Source organism: Nycticebus coucang, chromosome 7, assembly GCF_027406575.1.
Source record: "Nycticebus coucang isolate mNycCou1 chromosome 7, mNycCou1.pri, whole genome shotgun sequence".
Taxonomy (NCBI): Eukaryota; Metazoa; Chordata; class Mammalia; order Primates; family Lorisidae; genus Nycticebus; species Nycticebus coucang.
In genome coordinates, this window is record NC_069786.1 from 119730296 (window position 1) to 119745970 (window position 15675).

The following is a 15675-nucleotide window of genomic DNA, read 5'->3' on the forward strand; positions in this document are numbered from 1 at the left end:
CGTCTCCCTCCTGGCCTGCACATCTCCGCTCTTCCTGATTCACTGTCATCCCTGGGTAAGGACAGAGACTGCAGGTTATTCAACTTGATCTTGTCCCTTCCTTAGCAAGCCTGCAAAACTATGCTTCTCTGCCCACCTCTGACACATCAGGGTCACCGGTTCTGGTCACACAGCTTTTTCTGGAAATTGTGTTCTTATGAAAACAAATGATAACCACATTTTTCACACTGATATTTCCAATGAGTTCTGTTTCCTTAGGTGTAGGGACCACAGTCCCTGTTTACAGAGGAGGAATCCGAAGCACGCGGCTCTGGGGGACGGAGCCTCTGGGTTTGTTCAGGGTGGGCCTTTGTGTACCCTGTGGCATTAGGTTGCCATCCCTGGATGAAAGACTCACTTTCTTTGGGTTTCATCACTTTGTTTTTGTTCTTGTAGTTTCTTGCTAAATAACTGTATCATCAGATCCCACATGGCAAAGCCAAGGCCGAACACAGAAACCAGGCTTTATTCTCTCTCAGAATGGCCCAGGGAGACTCCCCTAAGCTCCCAGCTGTCATTTCAGTTGTGAAATAGAAGCCCAGGGAGGTTCATATGGGTCTGCTGGGCCCCGGTTTGGGCTGAGAACAGGCTGTGTGTACAGCCCTCTGAGAACCCAGCCTAAATGGCTGAGTTCCGTGGGTGGGTTGTGGCATATCTATGACTGCTCCTTAAGATGCATTTCGATCTGAAAAGATGCAAAATCACTGGGAGGGGACAAGAATGTGAGTACAGTGGTATCTACTTAAAGTAGCACATCTCGGACCATGTCATCTCCGGGCTAAAGCACTTGGAGTGGCTCCCCAGTACCAAGTGTTGAACCCACACTCCCTTATTATGACTGCCAGTGTTCTTCCCTCTGGCTTGGTCTCTGCCTCTAGCCTTGCTGCCCAAGCTCTCTTTATAAATCCCTTCTACTCGGCTACCCCAGTCTGGGCCGCATACTCTTCCTGGGATGCTGTGCCTTGCAGCTTCCATTCCCCTCTTCGTGCTGTTCCTTCCTGATGAAATGTTCCTCTTTCTCTTTCTGTCAAAATTTGAGTCATCCTTCCAGGATGAATGACTTGCCTCTTGCCTCCTCTATGATGTACTAGCAAATCTTTCTAACCTTCTTTCTCTCCTCTGTGTTCCACTCTAATCAGACATTCTTCTGACATTTTATTGTTATTTGCATTGCTAATAAAAATATGCCAATACAACTACTATTTATTGAACCTGTGCTGCGTGTCTGATACGGTACGATGTGGTTTACATAAGTGACTGAATTCCCTCTTCTGGATACCGCAATAAGGAAGCTGGGGTTACACCTGCCACGTAGGTAAGAGAGTTCAAACTTCCCCAGAGTTGCCCAGCAGGTCTGGCATTGAGCCCAAGGCTGGTGCCAACCCCGAGACCCTCTTCAGTTCTGTTCATATCGATTTATCTCAGCCAGAGCTAACTGAAGCTGACAAAAGAGGGCTGTGGTTCATGTGCAAACTTCCAGGACTTCTAATCATAGAGGACTTGGGTTTTAGGGGACCATCCCTCTGCCCTAGCATAGCAAATGTCATGGGCCATGCCTATCCTCAGGTCATTCTTTTTTTTGAGACAGTCTCACTTTGTCACTCTCTGTAGAGTACCATAGCATCACAGCTCACAGCAACCTCAAACTCTTGGGCTTAAGCAATTCTCTTACCTCAGCCTCCCGAGTAGCTGTGAATATAGGTGCCTACCATAACACACAGCTATTTTTTGAGATGAGTTCTTACTGTGGCTCAGGCTGGTCTTGAACTTATGAGCTCAGGCAATCCACCCACTTCAGCCTCCCAGGGTGCTAGGATTACAGGCGTGAGCCACCGCACCCAGCCTACCAGGTCATTCTTTATTTCCTCAGATGTGTCTCTGAGCTTTGGCCCTTGGGCCTTAAAGTGTATCCCTGAAGCTTTTGCAGAAGGTGGCAGGGAGGACTCCGGGAACACAGAAGCAAGAATCAGTCCAAGAAATTCAAGCAAGTGGTCACAGGAAACGCTGGTGTATATGCTTATTTGGTCAAGTTAAAGAATGAACAGCCAGGAGTGGTGGCTCATACCTGTAATCCTAGCACTCTGGGAGGCAGAGCTGGGTGGATTGCTTGAGCTCAAGAGTTCGAGACCAACCTGAGTAAGAGTGAGACATCATCTCTACTAAAAATAGAAAAACTGAGGCAAGAGGATCACTTGAGCCAGGAGTCTGAGGTTGCTGTGAGCTATGATGCAATGGCACTCCACTCGGGGTACCAGAGTGAGACTCTGTCTCTAAAAAACAAAAAAATGTTTTTTTCAAGAACAAGGGAGGCAGAGAGGCCTGTAGAAATAGTACCTCTTTGTGTCCCAGCAGAAGTGGGCAGGGAGCTTCTCAGAAATGTCCTCAGGGGAGAAGACTCATGCTCGTGTCAGCATCCGTCATCTGGCAGACCTGTCTGCCGTCTCAGGCAGCCATTTCTGCTGTGAGAACGGGTGAGTGAGAAGCTGGAACACAGCAGAAGTGAAGTTAGAAGGTTGAGAAGTGAAAGTTCGCTTCATCTGAAATCATGATCTTAAAAAACATTTAGGGACCTACGGAAGTAGTTGAAAATTGAAGGTTCAGTGCTATCATAATGTTGTTAAAATACCATGCTACCACATGCAGTTGTGTTTATCCAAAGGAAAAAGACCAATGGGAATAGTCTAAGGGGCGGAGCCTGAGGGGAGGGGCAATGAGCAATTTTGATTTTTATCTTTTAAACTTCCGGATATTCTGAAGTAAGATGCATTAATCAGGAAAATAATAAGTGATAATCAGATAATTGGTGGGGAAAAACCTAAGTGATATATTTTTAAAAAACCAAAATATAACTCAAAAAAATTAAGCAAAAAAAAAAAAAAAATGTGCAGGGCAAGGGCCCAAAGAAATCAGACTGGCTGGTTGGGGAGGACCATTGTTCCAACCCAGCATGATTTTCTTCTTAATGTTCTTTTATGTGTGTATACGTGATTTCAAAGCTTTTCCTGAATTTATTTTTGCAATAAATGGCTTTCAACTTCCTCTGAAATAGCATTCCAGTGGGGAACTACAGTTTGAAAATGTGACGGAAATTGATGGAATGACTAGTTTTTTTGTTTTGTTTTAAACAGACAAGGCTTAAGAGGAGCATGGTGAGAGCCAGACCTTCCTGGCAAAATGTCCTTCTCCCTTCATCATGTCCCGCTCTGGTCTGTTCCATCCCAGCCTGATCGTGGAGGTCACTAGTCACCATAGAGGCTGAGATGGGTCAAGAAAGGAAGCCCATTTCCAAGTGCTGTTGTCACCACCTTGCATTCCTTTAGAGCTCTGGGAAGTGAAGGGCTGGGTTGAAGGAATGAGCAGGGGGGGTCCATACCCTGTGGCTTCATCCTCATCCTCTGAGCACACGCACACCCGCTAACATGATTGTCCTAAATAAAGAAAATCCTAAGCTACAAATTTTGCAGCCATTTAGCCCAGATAAAGAGAGAAGCCCTTGGTTAAATCCTCCTTGATTTCAGTGACAAATTAGTGAGACTTGAGTTTTGGCTTTTTGTCTGATTTAAATGTTTGCTTTTAAAATCTTTGTACATAAAAAATTACCAAGAAGAAAACCATGTATATGCCTGAATAACTTTCTTACATTTTTCTGGTCTCTTTTAAAGCTTTGAATATATATATATATTTATATATATATATATATATTTTTTTTTTGGAGGTAATTAGGAATGGGTGAGGACACACTGCCAGGTTAGAAGACACTAAATCAACCTCCCAAGTTCTGAGTCCAGTGTGTGTATGTTGCAGCGGGGGTTGGGGGCAATTCCTGAACTAAAACTAATGAACCCAACTTTATAAGGCTCCTTCTTGAACATCGTATAGCTCTTCCAACTGTCATTTTGATAAGTTAATATAAGAGAATCAGAAACATCTGCCCCCCAAGTTCCCCTGAACACACAAGGGCTTTACAATTAAATGGAAGAATGTTTAGCACAATATGTTTTAGGTTTTAGCGGATCCAAAATGTTTTGAAAAACAGTTAAGTTCTTAAGACATTTTGGTTATTTAAAGGAAAGCTGGCTCTCCCACCCCTTCCCTTTAAAAATGGCAATGGTTATTTCTGTTCTTTGTGTCAATCCCTGTTGCTCTTATTGTCTGTGAGAGAAATTCTCCAGCAAAGGGTCACATCTCTGGTCTCTGAGATGATGGCTGCCAATGGCTGTTCTACCCAGATGAACGGCTCATTTCTGATCCTCTCCCTATCTCATTCCTAGGTTTTCTTCTTGAGCAAACAGTTTGTTGCAGGTGCAGAGTTTTAAAGGTGCTGATGAGAGGCTGAGGCTGGTCACTTACAACTGTGATCCTAGCGCTCTGGGAGGCTGAGGCAGGTGGATCGCCTGAGCTTGGGAGTCTGCCTGAGCAAGAGCGAGACCCCATCTCTACTAAAAATCGAAAAACTAGCTGGGCATTGTGGTGGACACCTGTAGTATGAGGAGGCTGAAGCAGGAGGATCACTTGAGCCCAAGAGTTTGAGGTTGCAGTAAGGTATGATGCCACAGCACTCTACCGAGGGTGACAAAGATTCTGTCTGAACAGACAAAACAAAAAACTGCTGAGGAGGTGGTGTTTGATCCAGTTGCAGGATCCATTGCTAGATTCAGGTTGAAGGGCCTTTATGTCACTGTCTCACAATTTCGGGATTTCTTAGTTTGTAGTACCGGTTCACCTTTTCCACCGTGGTGACTGGCCCTTGAGGAAAAGAAAGAGAAGATGCCATATGTTCAGAGGCTGAGCCGAAATCTGACAGATTGTCAAGACAAAAATGGGGCTGGAGTTGTGCAAAAGCCTGCTGCCACATTGGCCCCAGTCCCCTCCTGCCTCCCGCGTCCTCTTGAGCACAGCTGGGGGAGCCCAGCAAATGCCAGCCCAGCAGATGGAAGTGATTAGACAGCAGTTCCCTTTCAAGATCTTTTTCGAAGAAGTCGTCCTTCTATTCTATTGACTTTTGGTCTTGCCATCCTGAAATTTGATTCACCCAGGCACTGGGCAGACATTGGCTAGATCACCCACCATGTAATTCTATCTGGGCTTGAAGCTAAAAGAAGAAACCCTTGTGCGTTCTCAGTCCTCCTGCGTTCCCTTCCAGGGACACGGTCAGCCTTTCTCAGGCTTTGTAAGTAATCATCATTTAATGTTCTTTATAGGGAAAGTCTTGATTCCCTAAAGTTAAAAAAAAATAATAAGAGTAATTAAAAACAATGGGAGCATATTTGTAAATAGATTTGTGAATTCAAGATACCACGTGTCTCCCTCATGGTAGAAATGATGTGACTCTGCCCTGGTAGCCTTTTAAGTTCAGCACTGCTAATGAAAGATGTTTCCCCACTAAATTTAAGAAACCAGGGCTTCACCCCACTGTTTCTGAGCCAAAATTGGTTTTCATCTCCCCAGAGGAGAGCAATTATGAGTCCTACGTAAAGCCCTCTGGAGGCTTCTGTCGTTTCCAGCCTCGATCGCAGACTTTGGCTTGGTCTAGCTTTTGTCTCTTTTTGCTACACCTGTCACGTTCCAGCACACAGAGCTGCTTCCTGCTCTGGGCCTGCAACTAGGTGTTCCTCTGACCTGCAGAACCTGGTAGAACAGCTCCTCTCCTCATCAGGCTCCCTCCAGGAAGGCAGCCCCACCACGTGACCCTCCCTTTGTAGCGCATTCTCCTGCTTTCATTTCACCAGAGCACTTACTGCTAAATGACATAGTCGGGCTTATTTTCAGCCTCCCCTCACCAAAGTGCAAGTGGTGAATTAATGCTCCTGTAGACTTATCTTCTGTTTGGGAAAGATTTGCTGTTTCTCAGTTTTTCTTTGAAATTTTGGGCATGGCTGGTCCCCTGGTGTGCTAACCGGCTAGTTGGTGCCCTGCAACGGCTTGGAGAGAGAGTTTTCTTGACAGCTGTTCCACCTCTGTGGTATGCAAGGGCACTCCACCAAAGCACAGTCTTTCAGAAAGAGGAAGCAGGATCAGTCAGTACCTTGCAAAGTTTTGAAAGAGGCATCAGATTCCTTGGATTTGCCTTTCCTGTTCTCTTGGCTGTCAATTAGAAACTCGGTCTGAGCACACTCAGAGCATGAGAATCAGTGAACAAGGCTATAGGAGACTTACTAGTTCTTAATCTCCTTCCTTTGGGAACATCACTCTGACCTTGGGAGGAATTTTTTCGAAGCGGCCTGGTCTTCATAAATGGCTATCGTTCTGGAGACCATAGGCTGACACCCATCTCCTCCCACGATCCTGAGTGCCTTAGGATCTTGCCTGCCTTGAGTATGATCTTGAGCAAGTGTGTAGCCATGAGACCATCCTCAGAGCTGACAGGAAGGAGTGTGCAGGCCTATTTAGGTCAAATGTATATTATTGCAGATGTGGTGAGAAATAGCAAAGAATTTCCCAGCCGGGTTGAGTTTTAAAAAAAGAAAAAAAGGTTAAAATTTCCAAAAAGCAAAAACTATTGATGTTAATGGGATACTCTCCTCTTCGTTTTTATTTTCAGAGAACATAATGGCAAATGTCCCCAGCAGAGGTCTGAGAAACTTGTTTCTAAGCAAGGATTCTGACTGTAGTCCAAAAGCCCGTTTTAGGTTTAGGAAGCCAAACACTCTTTTTGATTTGGGGTATGATGATGGTCTGGGAGGTCAGGAAGGCTTTTTAAACTTCATGTCTCCTTCTTAACTAGCTTTGGATGTGTTGTCCCCGATTTATGTAAACCCCTCCAAATCAAGGCAAGAAGCTCGATGGCTCGTTTCTTTTCGCATGATCAGTTGGTCATCTGGTCAGGCTGCTATTTCAGTGGACATGTCTCACATGCGTCCTTCTCTATAGAACTTCTGATGGTCAAGGTGTTGGCCTCAGCTCAGTTCTTATGTTTGGACTGTTCCAGGATTCTTCACAGCATTTGCTGACTGTTCTTGTTGGGCTCATGACCAGCACTTTTATCTGTCACTTTTGTCACATTATAATAATCCCTTAATTCTAGTTGAGGCATCCTCTACTATGGAGGATTAATAGTCTGTCTGAGAGCCTGACTTTTGTGTTTAGAAACCCGTCACTTGGGTGCTCTTGATTCCCAAGCTACTCAAATTGTGGTTCATAACCCAACAGCATCAGGAGCACCTGAGAGCTCCTTGGAGCTCTTAGCCCTGACATTTCCCAGGTCAATCACATTGAGATTGCTTTATTAATAAGATTCCCAAGTGATTGTATGCTCAAGAAGAGCTTACAATCACTTAGCTTAGCTTCCTAAGCTAAATCAAGAAGTGCTTTCCAGAATTCCTCACAGCCTCTGCTGCTATCACCAGCACCACCATCATTATCATCATTGTCATCATCATCACTAACAAGCTGTCTTCACCAGCTCCAATCTGAGTGCTTTGCACACACAATCAACCTTATCTTACTTAAATCGTCCAACAGATTACAAACTAATACAGCCTCTTTGGAGAGAAATATGGAGACTTCTCAAAGAACTAAAAGTCGACCTTCCATTTGATCCCACAATCCCATTACTAGGCATCTACCCAGAAGAAAAAAAAATTTACAATAAGGACATTTGCACTAGATCTAGTTTATCACTGCTCAGCTCACAATCACTAAGATATGGGATCAACCCAAGTGCCCATCAGCACATGAATGGATTAATAAACTGTGGTACAGGTACACCATGGAGTCCTAGTCAACCACAAAAGCAGATGGAGACTTTATATCTTATGTGTTAACCTGGATGGAGGTGGAGAACATTCTGATTAGTAAAGTATCAGAAGAATGGAAAAGCAAATATCCAATGTACTCAGTACTAATATGAACCAGTAGAAGAACAAACACATGTACACAAGAGGAAAATACAATTCAGGTGGCAGGGAGGGGAGAGTGGGGATCGGTGTGCTCTTACCTAACAGGCAGTGTAAGGGTATATGGCACCCCTCCTGGGTGAGGGGCACAACTATAACCTGGACTTTTCCTAACAAAAGCCAACAGTGTAACCTAATCCTCCATACCTTCCTATTAATCTGAAATAACCAACAAACAACAAAACCCGCCAGCGGCCCTACTTGGTATGTGCCATAATTATTCCCATTTGCAGATGAGGAAACTGAAGCTCAGGAAGATCAGATAATCAATGTAAAATTCTTCAGAGAGTAAGTGCAGGTAGCCTGCGTCCTGTCTGAGATGCAGAGTTGGTGGCCTTCCGTCTCCCCTGCTCTCCTGGACTGTACACTCTGCATCCATTTGCGTCCCTCTCATGTCAGTCTGTGAAACTTCAAATGCAAAGCCGTTGTGAAGGGAAGGCTGCTGCTCCATGTGCTGGATCTTAACATCATTTCAAAATAGGACTGAATTGTACCCCATATAGATTCAACCTCTTTCGGCCCCACAGCATGAGCTCATTCTACTGCTTCTAATTAAAGGGGGTTGCTTGGAGTTGCAGATTACCGTCCTCCAGATGTGAACTCCTCTGGCTCTGCAGAGATAATGGACTATCTCAGACTTGACCTTTGGAAGAAACCTTACGGCTCTAACCTGAAGAAAGTGGAGACAAATACAGCCTTGCAATGACATTGGTCTATGGTTTATCAAATCCTTTGAATACCTACAGGACCATAGCCTATATACTGAAGGCCAAAAGTTAATTACAGGAAGGTGATACCTGGGGTCTGGAAGAAGTTAAGGTCAGTGGTTTGCAAACTGATCACTGAACTGCTCTGCTCTGCAGAAAAAGCTGGGGGGAGGGGGGTCTGAGAGAGTGGTTCACTGGCTCCTTCACTTTTAACCAATTAGTATAGACTTTACAGACTTGCAATCTCATATCATTTCACAAAGAATGCCCAGAGGTAACACTTTATTCCCTGACTTTAAAACAATGTTTGTGCCTTAGAAAGCAGGTAAACTAATCCCACGCTCTCCTCTGCATGCTTCACTGTTGGGGCCATTGAGGTTCAGAAAGCCAAATTAACGTCCCAAGGTCACACATTGTTTTGACTAAAAGCTATTTCTTGTATGTCTCCTTTGTGAGCTCAAAAGCTGGGCCAGCTGCCAAGTCTGCTGGGCATTCGCTTCTCTGCCATCCGAGGCAGTCCTTATTCTATCCAGCAGCGCTCATCTGGGTTTATTCCCTCTGCATATAGGAATCCTCAGTATACATTTGGAAAGCAAATTACTGTTCAGGTGCTCGTGGCCAGCACCTGAGTCAAGAAGTCACACGTTCTCAGTTCTTTATCTTCCACTGCCCAGCCAATATGTACACCTCCCTTTCTTCCCTGATGCATTTACATATCGAAAGCAGCCTTGCAGAGAACACAGAATACTCTGACCTTGGCAAAGGAGAGCAGCTGTTCTGTAACGGAAAGGTGAAATTACCGAAAGCTCCATTTTGGAACATATGCGCTTGAAGAGCTTATGAAAAAAAAGGGAAGGTGGGATTGGGGGACTGAGATGACAAGATCCTGTGAAAACATTTTATTTTTAACTTTGAGGAAAATAAATAAGATACACTAAGGAGAACATCAATGACTTCTTTAGTTATGATGGATACGTGCGTGATTTTTGTTTTATCGTCCCTTGTTTACCAGACACGTCACCATTTAGCTGTGTGACAGATGGTAACACATATGAAGAAGCATTTTGACGAGTGGCTCTTTACTTACCTTGATGTTCAATGCTTCCCTGACCTTTCGCCTGAAAGATGGGTTACTAGCCTGCCTCCTGCGTGTGTGCCCCGGAGATGCCACCTGTGCATGGCCAGCTGGAAGTGACGAAGTAGAGTTCTGGGACTTGGTGTCCTTTCTCTCAGATTTTGCCCTTCTGCTCTCTGCCATTCCACTTTACCTACCGTTTCTATTCCTTACCCCAGTTTCTTCTTTCCCTGATTCTTCTTAATGGGAATACGCGAGAACTGAAATTTCTTGATAATCCAAAGACACAATGACATCATACACAGTGAGATGTCCTGCAAGGGACACTTAGATTCCTGTTCTGAAGAGACAAGAAATTCCTGCTGTGTTTAGATGCATCTAATCCCTAAGAATCTCGAGGTGAACATTGGCTCTCGAGCTATGTAATCAGGTGTACAGAGAAGTGATCTGAGAAATCCTTTGCTGTCCTTTATATACATGAGAAGGCTTATATTTCAAATTTCACTTTTGGTTCTTCTGTTTCTATGAAGAATTCACAAATATTTAGCTTTCCTCTGAGAAAGGGAATTTCTGAGAGATAATAAAAAGCCTATCTAAAGATGTTCCTTAGTGACATTCAGCACCGAGGCAGTTTGCTGTCAGCCTGGACGCTCTCTTCACTTGTTTGCTTAGGATTAAGAAATGGAACTTGATCTCAGGTCAATCTCTAGAGTAGGGGAAATGATTGTCACTGAGTATTTATAATGTCATATGACCCCTGGGTACCAAGAAGCGACACCAGGAAGGGATGTGACCCTTTCTAAAGTTTGGCAAAATATCTCCTTATAAAAGCTCCAAGGAGGACAGATTATCAGGTGTACCTGGCAGCTGGTGGGTTAAAATAACTGACCTGTATGTAAGAGGGAACTCTTCATAGGGTTTGCCTCAAGGTCGGGCCTGTTAGATGTCTATTTATAAAACAAAACCTGCAGAGATTCATTCTGACATCAAGTAGCTCATGATTCTGCTCTTGAGAGAGGCATTTGGTCATTTATTTATGTGTCACAGTCCCTTGTCCTCATTTGGCAGATCCAGTCATAATGTCTCAGCGGAGAGGTGAAACTGTATACTTCCTTATCTCATTCATTTTGCGTATTATTATCTTTTCTACTTAGGATGGATCTATCATCATTCTCTCCCATTTGAATTCATTTCCATGTCAAGTTGGGCGGCCCCTGTGGCTCAAGGAGTAGGGTGCCAGTCCCATATGCCAGAGGTGGCGGGTTCAAACCCAGCCCCGGCCAAAAAAAAAAAAAAAGGAAACATTTAGATGTCAAGTTTATCCCTGACCCCTTTTTAGCTTACAACACGTGCTCTGTTGATGACCAGCAACTGTCTCGAGGGTAGTCTGTGCACTGCTAATGGGGGGCTAAGTTCTTGCCTTTACCACGACTCCTTTAGGTGAATCCAGATCCATCTCCACTGGCGTGGAGGGAAGTATTGCATTCCCCTGAGTCACAGGGCTCTGTGGGGGAGGCAGAGATTCTGGAATAAAATTCGGAACCTCTTAGGGAGGAAAAAGAGAGGAAAGCGTACTTGGTAGACAGCCAGCAGTGTCGGGCATAGTATCCTTGCAGTCTCCAAGGTCATCTTTTTATATTCCTCAAGTAAAAAAGTACTCTAAACCTGTCTTTTTTAAGGCTTCAAACATAATATTGGTCCTTTAAAAAATGTACTCCCTGAAATCACACTCTTTGGTGCCCTACCCCTGCAACCAGAGATGAGCTCCTTAAAGCCAGGAGCACCTACCCAGCTCTTCTGCAGATGTTTGGTACCCGGAGCAGGTGCTGGGTGTCACCCGTGTGGCATAAATTGTCACAAAATAAGCACGTGTAACCTATTCTCTGAAACCCCCAGGATTCAAGAGCATATCAGGCTTTGTTTAGAACAGTGGTTCTCAACCTGTGGGTCGCGACCCACAGGAACTGTATTAAAGGGGCGCAGCATTAGGAAGGTTGAGAACCACTGGTTTAGAACAAAACCGAAATCCAGATCTAAGAGTCTTGATTGATGTGCCCCACACAGGTATTGCCTCTTTTCCTCCCATTTGTAATGTTGGAATTTTACTTTGATTTTATTTTTATAAAGTGTACAACTATATTAGGGAACATTAAAATTCTACTTTCTAGGCCAGGTGTAGTGGCTGACACCTACAATCCTAGCACTTTGGCAGACCAAGGAAGGAGGATAGCTTCAGACCAGGAGTTCAAGACCAGCCTGAGCAATATAGCAAGACCTTGTCTCTACAGAAAATAGAAAATTAGCCTGGTGTGGTAGCATACACTTGTAGTTCCAGCTTCCTGGGAAGCTGTGGCAGCAGGATTGCTTGAGCCCCAGAGTTTGAGGTTTCGGTGAACTAGGCTGACACCATAGCACTCTCAACAGAATGAGACTTTGTCTCAAAAATAAATACATAAATAAAATTCAGAGGCAAGTAATTTCCCTAAAGTTTTTGTATTAGTTATTGATTGCTGCTGTAACAAATTGCCACAAGCTTAGTGGCTTAAAACAATATAAATTTATTCTCTTTCAGGTCAGTAGTCCAAAATGGGTCTCATTTTGCTAAAATTAAGGTGTCAACAGGGCTGCGTGTCTTCTAGAGGCTGGAGGGTGACCTGTTCCCTTGCTCTTGGCAGCTTCCAGAGGTTACCACATTCCTTGGCTCCTGGCCTCTCCCTCCACCTGCAAAGCTAGCAGCAGCTCAGCGTCTTTAAATTTTCAAACCGTTCTCTAACTCTGACCCTCTGGAAGCCTCCTTCCATTTTTTTCTCTTTAAGGATCCTTGTGATTGTGTTGAGCCTGCCCAGAGAAACCAGAATAATCTCTCCATCTCAAGATTATTAATCTGAGGCTGGAAAGGACATAGTGAGGAGAGATTGGTTCATAGGTACAAACATACAGTTAGAAGGAATTAGTCCCAGCTTTTGATGGCACCAAAAAGTGACTATAGTTAAAAATGATTTATTGTACATTTCAAAACAGCTAGAAGAGAGGCCAAGCACAGTGGCTTATGCCTGTAATCTCAGCACTCTGGGAAGCCAGGTGGGTAGATTGCCTAAGCTTACAGTTTGGAGACCAGCTGAGCCAGAGTGAGACCTTGTCTCCAAAAATAGCCGGGCATTGTGGTGGGCTCCTGTAGTCCCAGCTACTTGGGAGACTGAGGCAAGAAAGTCACTTGAGCCCAAGAGTTTAAGGTTGCTGTGAGCTATGATGCCATAGCACTTTACTGAGGGTGACAAAGTGAGACTCAGTCTCAAAAAAAAAAAAAAGAATAGAAGAAATGATTTGAAATGTTGTCAACACAAAGAAATGATAAATGTATGAGGTGATATACCCCAATGGATCATTACACATTATATGCATGTATCAAAATACTATATGTACCCCATAAATGTGTATAATTATTTTGTATTAATAAAAATGAAGGAAAGATCATAAATTACATCTATGAAGTCCTTTTTTATCATGTAAGGTAATATATTCATAGGTTCTAAGAATTAGGACATGGAGTGAGAGGAGTATTATTCTGCCCTACCATAGAGACCACAAAATGTCCTAACAGTTGACCTTCAAGTTTTTAGCCTTCTGCGTGTACAAGAAAATGGGGTTTGGCTTTTTTTGTATGTCTTCTCCTGGTATTTCTATCTTGGATGTTACTTATTTCGTCTTACAGAGAACTAGTGTCTACTGTCTTTATCTGAATCATTTGGGGTTGATAGGTACTCTGTAACCATGTAGAATGACAATGATAATATTAATTACATATGGGGCTGGGTGCGTGGCTCATGCCTATAATCCTAGCACTTTGGGAGGCCAAGGCAGGAGGATTGCTTGAGGCCAGGAGGTTGAAGTGCAGTGACTATGATGCTGTCACTGTGCTCTACTCTGGGTGACCAAGCAAGACCCTATCTCAATACAGGAAAAGAGGAAGGGTCTTGGCAATGAAGACCTGAGTTTTAGACAGAAAATTTTAAAACTTGTACCACAGTGACATGTTAAATGAACTCAAAGAGTCTTTAAACTTTTGTCTTTTAGGCTTATGGACAGAAGTACATTGTGAAGAATTATTTCTACTATTACTTATTCAAATTCTCAGCCGCCTTGGGTCAAGAAGTGTTCTACATCACATTCCTTCCATTTACACACTGGAATATTGATCCTTATTTATCCAGAAGGCTGATCATCATTTGGGTGGTACGTATTGTTGTTTCTTGCTAACCACGACCACTTCCAAGGCAACTTCCTGCTTTGGTATTCAATTCCTTTGTGTGTATGTTCTTTGTATTTTTTAACCACTTAGAATTGGGTTTGTTGCCTGATTTACTTTGGATGAGTTAAAAAGCTGTGAACAACTTGTTTTATTTGCAAAACTCAAACAACCCTGTAATTTCATGGGCATTGTATACCTTCACATGGGTAAATCAAACTGGGAGAGAAAAGAAGTGATGAGCAGGAAAGAAAGGACCTTTCTAAAAACCCATCAACAAGAAAAAAAAATACATCCTTCCAAGTGGCCCATTTTAGTAAAACTGGATCAAACACTAAACCCGGAAGCTGTCAAGTAATAATTTTAAGCTGTGTAAAGCAACTACTCTATATACATGAGGCAAAGAACCTTCCTTAAGAAAATATCTAGTGTAGTTAGGGGCAGCTGCAAATGTACAAAAGTCCCAGGGAGACAGGTGGAGCCCCTTCCACCTGTTTTGCTGGTGACTCTATCATTTAACTTTGTTCAGGGCTAAATGCGTTCTGGCTTTTGTTTGATTGGCGGAGATGGTGGGTATTTGCAAGGCAGCAAGGCATACTACACGTACAAGATTTGTATCAGATATGTCTAGAGTGTGCACACAGCTCAGGGCCTGGCTTAGTGGGGGAGGACACTAAAGTCGCTGGCTGAGTGTGATAACACATAATGACTAGCCCTTGACAGTGAAGGAGTCTTGAATTCTAAAGTCAAAGATAGTTCAACTGGCAGGGGGAGCCTCAGATACAAAACTGTTTCCCTGGCTCAAAATTCTGTACCAGAGGTTCAGAAGTGCTCCCTTGGTTATAAAGATGAGCTGCCTGACCTTAAGGTGACTTCCCCATGCTGCACTTTATTTTTCTTATTTCTAGAGCAAATGAGAGCAGATTGATCAGAGGCAATAAACTCAAAATCCTCAGAGGCAGGGAAGAGAAGTAAACAATGCCACCCTGGGTGGGTAGGAATGGCTAGGGTTGGGGATATCTATGCAAATCATTCACAGAGTGGCTCTTTGGAAGCTGGAGGGAGCAGCTGGCCCTCTGCTCCACCTGTGACTGCCATGAACAAATGGGCCCAGAGAAGCCAGATCGCCTTATTTTTCTTGTGAAATCTCCTGGGTTTTAAATATAGGCTTAGATTTTTAAAACATCATATGCCAGCTGAACAAAGACTGCTTGGCATCCAAGTGTATGTGCTCAGTTTGAAGCCTATAGGCCAGTGGTTCTCAACCTTCCTTATGCCGCGGCCCTTTAATACAGTTCCTGTGGGTCACCACCCACAGGTTGAGAACCTCTGCATATAGTCTAAGCACAGCTACAGCTTATGGTTAGGATTTGACCCCCAATTCCTTCTGACTCTTTCATCCTTTTTCTTTTTTCGTTCATCCACTTTTTTCTTTTCCCATCCCTATCTTCCTATCGCCCTCTTCTGAAACCCAGAAACTACAGAAGCACAGGCATCTTGTAGACCCTAACGGGGATGCCGGTCCCATTGTCCCTCTCCCTTTCTGAGGCTTCCGAGCAGTCACAGGTGGTGGGGCAGGACCACCAACTCTTCTTCCATTCTGAAGACTTGAAAATCCATGAAAAGCCCTTTATGCACGAGTTTCTGTCCCTCTCTCATTTATTTTCTAAGAGATATGTACTTTTTTAAACATCCCAAAACCGTAATGGTGGT

General features: G+C 43.7%; 1 protein-coding gene across 1 annotated transcript in view; it reads left to right on the forward strand.

Moving 5' to 3' along the window:
- The window catches only part of SGPP2 (sphingosine-1-phosphate phosphatase 2), a 133534-nt gene that overhangs the window by 37005 nt on the left and 80854 nt on the right, over positions 1–15675 (forward strand). The window contains exon 2 of the mRNA XM_053598117.1: positions 13791–13949. Within this exon, the coding sequence (XP_053454092.1) occupies positions 13791–13949 (159 nt within the window). The remainder of the gene's footprint in view (positions 1–13790; positions 13950–15675) is intronic.